This window comes from Asparagus officinalis, chromosome 8 (assembly GCF_001876935.1).
Source record: "Asparagus officinalis chromosome 8, Aspof.V1, whole genome shotgun sequence".
NCBI classification, from domain to species: Eukaryota; Viridiplantae; Streptophyta; class Magnoliopsida; order Asparagales; family Asparagaceae; genus Asparagus; species Asparagus officinalis.
In genome coordinates, this window is record NC_033801.1 from 36,295,709 (window position 1) to 36,305,121 (window position 9,413).

At 32.8% G+C, this 9,413-nt stretch overlaps 1 protein-coding gene across 2 annotated transcripts in view; it reads left to right on the top strand.

Moving 5' to 3' along the window:
* The window catches only part of LOC109822209 (uncharacterized calcium-binding protein At1g02270-like), a 4,211-nt gene continuing 892 nt past the window's right edge, over positions 6,095-9,413 (top strand). Inside the window, exons 1-9 of one of the 2 annotated variants that reach the window (XM_020388379.1) lie at positions 6,095-6,324; positions 6,411-6,578; positions 6,718-6,822; positions 6,911-7,016; positions 8,251-8,471; positions 8,559-8,635; positions 8,703-8,817; positions 8,922-9,047; positions 9,307-9,413. In XM_020388379.1, the coding sequence (XP_020243968.1) occupies positions 6,322-6,324; positions 6,411-6,578; positions 6,718-6,822; positions 6,911-7,016; positions 8,251-8,471; positions 8,559-8,635; positions 8,703-8,817; positions 8,922-9,047; positions 9,307-9,413 (1,028 nt within the window). In that variant the 5' untranslated portion in view covers positions 6,095-6,321. The remainder of the gene's footprint in view (positions 6,325-6,410; positions 6,579-6,717; positions 6,823-6,910; positions 7,017-8,250; positions 8,472-8,558; positions 8,636-8,702; positions 8,818-8,921; positions 9,048-9,306) is intronic. The other variant, XM_020388378.1, reaches the window with a different exon arrangement.

The following is a 9,413-nucleotide window of genomic DNA, read 5'->3' on the forward strand; positions in this document are numbered from 1 at the left end:
CTCTAGAATTTAGAGTCTTTTGATATGTTGATTCTTCTCTGTGATTTAATTTAGTGCCATTTGATTTGTTGATTTCTTCGTGATTTGCTTTGACATTAGCCTAATTGATTTCAATCGACGAGGATTTCTGCATCTGTTTCTTAAAGTGATGATATTTGTATTTGAATGTTAATGCTATCAATAATTATTTTCGTTGCTGACACGGATAAATTTGGTGATACGGATAAATTAAGTGTTCACTGCTGTGAACTTGAATCCAATGTTAGGAATGGCCGTGTGTACAATTATTAGATATCTATCTTTTTCCTTTATTCAAGATCTAACCTTGAAGAATCTTTTCCCCCCCATAATTGAATTAGATTGTATCGAGTGAGGACAGATACAGAAGATCCTCTTTTTCTTTCGTGTTTTCACATGGACAAGAGGTATATTCATAACTTTGTGTTGTCTGATAATTAACATCTCACTTTTCGATAGAAAAGTTTTTTAATTAATTTTAAATAAGATTATCAAAAAGTGTTGTAGGTTTAAATTTTGAGGTGACATTTAAAGATGACAGGTTCAACGAGTACAAATAAAAAGTTGCAAATGTTATAAACTACTGATATTTAAATTCTTTAATTGGTTTATGAGAAATAAAAGATTAGAGACGAGTAAAATGATTTTTGGGTATCTTGGACATCTAGATAAAGAAATATATTTGTTTGTAAGGAATTTTCTTGAGATTACTAAATATTATAAGCCTTCTATATGTAAATGTTAGATTAATAGCTATTTGCCAACCATCGATCAGATAAGGTACTCACTATTAATAAAGCTACTAGAAGTAGCATTCTCATTATATGATCGTAGCATTAGTATTGTATCTATTACTAAAAACTCTTACCCTTGCACATGACACTTGGCAATTTCTTCTTTTTTAAAAATTGTTACCCTTACACATGCCACTTGGCAATTTTCTGTCTTTTTTAATTTCTTTTAAAAAAATTCCCAAGATCTTCTTTCACACCGAAAAAATCGCCTCCTCACTCTTAATAATTTTACCCACATTATTTGTTTTACCCTTTCTTCAATTCCCAAGATCTCCTTTCACCCATAGCCGTTCTTTCCCCCGTTCTTCAGTTCCCAAGAAATCACTTTCAACTCCCAAGCGTCGCCCTCAAGAATCCAAGCGTCTCATAATGAGCTGGGGAAAAAATTGTAAGCCTCTCATCCTCGCCATCCCCACATCCTTTATTTCCAAAGAAAGCTTTCGGCAAAACCCCTTGCGAAGACTGATTCCTACGCTACAGAAAGCTGTCGGCGTCACTGGAGGCGAAGGTCATCGGTGTCACTGAAGGTCGACAGGTCGGTCTCTGTGTTTCAATCCCTCTGCCTCTTGGATTGTAATTACTAATCTCATATCTCAAGGACCTGTATCTGATAAATCATTCAGCTTTTACTGAAGCCCTTTTATTTGCTTCTTTAATTTTACTTTGTTTTGATTTGGTTTTCATGGTTAGTTTTAATCACAGCTCTATAAGATCTTCCATTCTTTTGGAATATCAGACACAAGAACAATACATGAGCCCGAGTATCTCCATTAGACGCTTTTACTCATGTTGGAGTTGTGTAAAAATTGAGAAAGCAATTGATTGTAATAGGCTGATAAGTTATTGGATGCTTTTGTATTTTCTTTCTTTGTCATTTTATGAGGTACTTTTTTTAGTTATCTGTTTATTTAATTATGAATATCAATAAATGATGATTTGGGTTTGTGTTTTTATTGTTGTTTGTAAGATAAAGATTCGGAGTTTTGGGCGTTGTTGTTGGCTTGAACACTTTGATGCACAAGACTTAAATCTGCTGGGTGAAGAAATGCAAGGTTGTACATTAAATGTTTGTAAAATTAAATGGCTAAAATTTGACAGTAAATACAAGCTAACATGTTGCTTTTGTCTGACATTTGACATAGTTGATGCACTCTAATTTGACATAGTTGATGCTAATTTGACAGATTTTATTTCTTCCATGAAAATAGCTCATCCTATCTTAGGTTGTCATTTTTTTCTATTGATGTATTGGACTGTTATGGTTTTTTCTACAAATTGGTAGATTGCTCACTCTTTCATTAACAAAAGGAAAAAAATGAATACAAAAGGCAAAGATAGAATTAAAGGTTTTTCTGCCTATACAAGTGTATTTTTTTTATATATAATTATATTTTCTGTTTTAGATCTGTTTGTTTCGTTGTTTATCTTTACTATTGGTAAGTGATGAACTCAATATAATCTTACTAGAATGTATTTCTCTTATATTATGTTTTGTTATTTTTCTCCAATGGCAATGCATTTCACTTCAATATTTTTGTTCTTTCTTATGTTTTATTATGTTTTGTTATTTTTCTCCAATGGCAATGCATTTCACTTCAATATTTTTGTTCTTTCTTATGTTAATATAGAGTATGAGAAAGTTGCATTTTATTTAACTAATTGAGTACTTCTTTTGCCGTATTCTTATGGTTTAATAATGTCCTTAAATTGCAATCATATACTATTTTCTTACACCGACTTTATTTGATTTAAGTATTACATTGTCTCTTATTTTCGTCAGGTATATGTCATACACCCATTATATGATAGATATTATATATTTTTTTGTTTCTTGACATTTTACTTTTATTTTACCAATTTCATTGGAAAGTTATCAATGGTTTAAATATTGATATGACTCGTACAAAAAGTTCAAATATTATTTTTCCATGTTTACATTTTTCCAAACATTTTATTTTTCAATTTTTTAATTTTTACCCGTTTTTGGTACTTTTTTGACATTTTACTTTAATTTTGAATTTTTTCTACCTTATAAATAATAAAATAACTCACACCATATATCTGAATATCGTTTTTAGACATTTACATTTTTCAAACTATATATGATCTTAAATTGATTTAAGTTTTCCAAGCTTTCTAATTTTTCAAACTATATATGCAACTTAGGTTGTATCATTTCTGACTACTTATATATTATTACTGTTTTATTTTGCATTTTTTTGCTACATCAATTTTTGTATATTAAACAAATCCGTACATCGCACGTGCTTGAAACTAGTGTAAATTAAAAAGGACATCTTCATACTTTAATGTCGAGCGTGTGGGCTCTCTCACCTCCTTCGCCTCCCCGAAAATGTGAGCCAACCAATAAGATAATAAATGAAATATAGGGGCCACCAAGATGAAGTATATGATGATGAGCATCTAAAAGTGCAAGTTGCACGCACCGACGCCTTGACTCTTGAGCCCTTGACATAACCTCTTGGCTTTACCCCTTTTTTCAAACTAACATGTCAACATAGTAGTAGTGATTAGTGGACAAATTTTATTAAAATGTACCCAAACGTACAAATGCTTAATTATCATCACAATATCTAATTGCAAAATATTTCTCCCCTCATTTTTTCTTTCTTTATTGTCTTTTTCTAGAAATAGCGAACTTGAAAGTATCTACTTATTGGTACAGACAGTCCACTCTCCAAAATTAAGCACTTTTTATGATAGTGGACGTAAGAGAATTAACTTAAGACTCGTTTTTATGCTCGTGCTTAATTAGCTATACATGAACAGGCATACATTATATCCAACAAAATATAGAGATTTTTTAATATTTGATATAGCGATTTTTTAATATTTGAACTCTCATAGTTAATAAGTACACTGTATGAATATATGATTTGTATCATTTTATAAAGTTTTCTAGTCTTTTTATAGAAGAATAATGTGTAAAATGTGTAAAATGTGTTGCAAACCTCACCATTAGGTCTTGTTTGCCGACAAAACTTAAAGCAAACTTATATATACTACTGAAATAACAATTAGTAATTTTATTTCAGTTAAATGAACCACGTACTTTGACGTAATTGAAAATACCTTCCTCAATCATTAGACATCAAAGTCCTTACACACTTTGTTTGGCATGTGAGAATGAAGTCAAAATGTGAATGGAATGGATGGAGGACTGAAATGAAATAAATGTGAGAATATAATGTTCATTCATATTCTTATGTTTGGGTGTGAGTATAGAATGAAATGGGAATGACAATTTCGTTTCCATTTCATTCCCAGTCTTATGTTTAATATCATTTGTTCATAATTGAGAATGAAATTATTTTTCTAAGAATACCTTATATCAAAACATTCAATTTAAAAAGAAATATTTTAATAATAATGACTAAATAATTTCATTTGTAAAAAATAGTTTTATAAAAATAATTTATATTTCACAGAAGTTATGCCCTTAACAGCATTCACTTTATTATAATATAAATATTCAAGATTATCTACAGCGTAAATCTTTTTAACATTTGCAGATTTCCTGGAGGTGTAATATGTACACATGACAAAAAACTAACTATCATAAAACATCCGTTAACTTCAGATGATTATTAGAAAAATCCCCTTAAATTTAGGGATTATCAGAAAACACTCTTTAACTTTAAGGTTTTGTTAAAAAACTCGCTAAATTAGAGGAATTCTCTGATAAAAACTCCAAGTTTAGAGGGGGTTTTCTAATAAATTTTGAAAGTTTAAAAATAATTTGTGATAATCTCTATATCTAAGGGGGATTTTCTAATACATAAGAAAAATATCTTAATGATCTAAAATATGGGACCATTGGAGGGGACATATGAGGTGTCCCCTCCACTGATCCCATATTTAAATTAAGAGATGTTTTTTCATAATCGTTCAACGCTAAATGGGTTCATTAACCCAAAAATAATAATAATAATTTTAGAGGATCATTTGTGGAGTGGATTGGTCCAAAAAGTGATCCGGTCATGTCTTTCTTAAAAGCACTGTCTGCTGGAAATTTGTACTCGCCTTGAGAAGATGGTCGAGATGAATTGGAATTTTTTAAAGAAAGATAAAATCTACTCCTCTACGAGAGAACCCAAGATTCACTATTAATGTTACAACAAAATATTACAGTAGCATTTACTGTGGCAAATATGAAATTGGACATTGTAGTAATTTTGAAAAATATCACTGTAGCACAAGGGAATGCTGTAGCATTTTTTGAAAAATCTGTAGCAGCGGCGAAACTCTAGCGACCCAAAAATTTAAAAAACATTTACTGTAGTATTAAAAAAAATCAAGGTTTCTGTTGCGAAAAAAAATGATATGTTGTGTTTTGTACGGTGTTCACGACTAGTACTCCTCGAGGAGAGAGACTTTGGATTTTTAAAAGAAAGATAACATACTCTTTGAAGAGAGAGAACCTTCTTAAATCATGAAAAAATAGCACTTTAGAATGTTACTCCAAGTATTACATTAGCATTCCAAAGAGAAATAGGATAGAGTCGAAAACAAGCTGGAGGAAAATTGCATATCTTGATTTTGATATATATCATGATTTTGAGATATCAGCTATCTTTTTTATATCATTTAAAAAGGGTATATTAAGAATTTGTTTCATCATTTTGCTTCTCATTTTAAGCTAGAATGATCATTCTTCGCTAATTCAATGGAAACGCCCATTCTTACGATAATGCGGGAATGAGAATGAGAATGAGCATTTTAGCTTTTAAAAGTATGTTGTGTTTGATAAAACATAAATAAAAAATGAGAATGAATATTCTATTCCTACCATTCTCGTATACTAAATGAGGCGCCAGAGTTCAAGCGTTCTCAGTTTGCTTCAAGTTGAAGTTTGAAAACGAAGCTAAACTTACAAAATGAAGCCGCATAAAATCATCATATGACTTTTCGAGCTTCGATAAAACTACAAATGTGGACAAGTATATTTTTTATCAATTTGATAATTGGCAAATTGCTCTTCTTAGATTATCATTTTTATCAAAATATATTGTATAAGACATGTTTTTCTCATTTGGAAAAGTGAACTTCTATCTCATATATTCTTTTATATTATAAGCAATTTACCAAATTTTCTTTTAAAATTAGAATATTTGCCCAATACTTCATTCAAGGATAGCTTCAGGAATAACTCTTTGTTGGCATACGGCCAGCCAATAAACAATGGTAATGAATAAACTATAAACTATTCTGATGAAAAGCACGAAAACAAAGGAGAGAGAAAAATAACAAGAAAAGGATTTTCCGAAATTGGCACCTGGCGGTAATCCTGATCATTTCCCTGTCCTCTATAAAATCCTCTCCTATTAAACAGAAAACTAGGGACAAAAATCGCCAGATATTGAAAAATTAATCCCAAGATTGCAATCCACGCCAAAATCCAACAAAAGTCCCAACAATAGAAATTAGATTTTTATTTTTAAGAAGCTCTTGCTGCTGCCAAATTTGATTCGCTCCTCTTTTGTTTGTAATGGTAATCATTATTCTCTTCTTATTTTGTCTATTTTGTGGGCTACAATCTGATTCAAAAAACCCTAAAATTTTTCTTAAAATGGGCAGAAAGATCTCGTCACTTTACAAGATCAGTCGCTGATGATGATGAAGAAGAAGAAGAGCAAGGTCCGGGCCTCGAAGAGGTCATTAGGGCTCTCGGCCATGGCGGATCCTTGCGTTTCTTGCACCACCTTCAACATTTTGGCCCCAATATATAAAAGACTCGATAAGGAGGTAGAGAGGATGAAGACAGATGATGGGTATTTATTATTATTTTATTTATGTGAAGATTTTGATTTGGATTCTTTTTGTTTTTGTTTTGTTTTTTGTTTTGTTTTGTTTTTGTTTGTTTTTTTTTGGTCGTGGTTTATAGGACCAGAGCTGCAGAGAGAGCCAATATAGGGCTTATTGGTTTAGCAGGAACCAGAGCATTATTGATCGATTGCTCGATGATCGATCCTCGATCATTTGCCTTCAGGTTTGGATCAATTTCATCTGACCTATGTAGTGATTTTAAGATCTAATATTGGGTTTGTGCAAAAGTTTGATCTTTGGTTTGAATATAGGAGGTGTGGTTGGGAAATGAGGAATTTGTAGATATGTATGAGAAAAGGCTTGGAGACGCAGGGTATATTAGTTTGAAGCTTGCCCGAACAAACAATCGAGGCGATGGTATGTTGTTTTCTGAGGATTATCATTGTTTATTTTGTTGTGTTGAAATCAAAATTTGTGTTTTGATGTTAAATGACGATCTCCTTGGGTTGCTCTATGAATTTTGTTTTTTGTAGTTTGTTTATTATTGTTATTATTTTTATTGGAGGTTCTCATTCCTTCTTTCAGTCTTTTCTTAGTTTTAATTTTATTTAGTAACTGATGTATTACGTTTGTTGTGCGCGGCGCGGAAGCGGGACAACCAAACGGGCATGCTTCGAGAACCAAATCAAACAAACGTCGAGATAAAGGCCAAACAAATCAAAACAACGGCACAAATCCAAACACAATAGTTTTACGTGGTTCGGCAAATTGCCTACGTCCACGGGGCAAGAAGGGGATTGGGTTTTGACTAATAGAGAAGAAGAGTACAAACTGAGATTACAAATCACTCGAAGGAACAAACTAATCTCACCAACAAATCTCTTAATCTCTCCAAATAAACCCTCAAACAATTGCTCAGAAAAACCCTCTTTTTCTGCGCTCCAATATCCCCAAACCAATCTCCAATCCAAGCCCAAGAAACCCTAATTCGTATGTTGGTATTTATGGCAAACATCAAACCCAAACTGAACAGGAAACTCAAACTGGGCCCTGACCCGATTGGCGGTCGACCGCCCAAAGCTCGCGGTCGACCGTGATCCAGCCGCGTCAAGTCCAGGCACAAATCCTGGATCCGTGCACGATCGCGGTCGACCGGCCTTGCGCCGCGGTCGACCGCGCATCACCCAAACAGACTCCTGCGCTTTCAACACTTGTTCTTCACCAAACTTCTCGTGGTTTCTTCAACGTTGGCATTATTCTAGGTGTTCCCTTTTGGATTTTGTAACTGATCATACTTTTAGTTATTCTCTTTCTTTGGCTGCTAGTGATGTGAGGGTTTAGAATTTGATGCCTTGTACATTTTCAAAGAGAGAAACATAACGAAATGGAGTGCAGAATCTTATAATAGAGAAATTATTGTACTATATAATCTCATTACATGAAGATACTTTACCTCTTTCATAACCCAAACAAAAAGAAAAAAAAAGAAAATAAGTGGAAGGTATAATGTCGTATTATTCAAGTAGACATTTTGAAAAGTTAGTACCACCTGCAAAAAACTTTTTTCATTTACCATCAGATTCTATTAGTTTGTGAGGACTTTTTTTTACTACACTATTGCTTTTTGAAATTTATGTTTTCTTGATTACAGGACTTCTCACTGCTGTACATAGGGATTATTTTAGGGTTCTAAACTACAGAGAGTTACTATTTAATGATTTTGGAGATCGGGTTGCTCAGCTGTTGCATGTTGAATCAGTGCTTCCGTTTTGGCAGAGTCGAAATGGGAGCATTCAGCAACAAGTGCTTATTGTAAATACTCATTTGATATTTCCTCATAACTACAGCCTTTGTATTTTTCGCTTGCACCAGGTAGATATCTACTTGATTAATTTATTTTCTCATTACATGATCCATTCACATTCCTATTGAAGATTCCTTCCTTCTTTCTGTTACAAGGTATACAAAATTCTTCAGTGCGTAGATTCCTATCAGAAAGAAAACAGACTCAATCCTACGCCTATCATACTTTGCGGGTACGTTTCTAGTAACAAACATCTTTGCAATTTCAGTGAAAGTATTCCTAATTTATCTCCTTTGCAGCGATTGGAATGGAAGTAAACGAGGACACGTCTACAAGTTTCTTAGGTCGCAGGGGTTTGTATCATCATATGATACTGCTCATCAGTACACTGACAGTGATGCAGATGCACACAGAGTAATAATCTTCGTCTTCTAATGGATAATTGTTTAGGCTCCTTATCAGAATATGCCGAATGCTAAACTTTTTGTCAAATATGTTTCTTGTTTTCATTATTGCAGTGGGTCAGCCATCGCAATCACCGTGGAAATATATGTGGAGTTGATTTCATATGGCTTCGTAATCCTGATAAGTATCAGAAGCCCCTCAAAACAAGTTGGAATGAAGCTCTGCTTGGGATGGTCAAGGTGAACTATTCTTGCTAGTTTGAAATTATTATTTATTTTGTTTGTTTTTAAATGTCAATTATGATATTCCATCAAGTTGGCTGTCAATTTCGAGAGTATCATCATAGCAATATATTTGTTTATTTTCTTGGGATGGTTAGGCTTCTAAAAACATTCTTATGTTTTTTTACTTATGGCCCTGTTTTTATTTCTTATTTTTATCTTTGATGTGCATTTCTTGTTCTAAGACCATTCTAACAATCTAATATTTCCTTTTCAGTACTTGCTCTGTGTAGCTTCTCTTACAGAGGAAAATGCATTTGCCTTTCTTAAAGGAGATAGTCCTGGTGATTATATAACGTTCTCGGGATTTTGCCAAGCACTCTG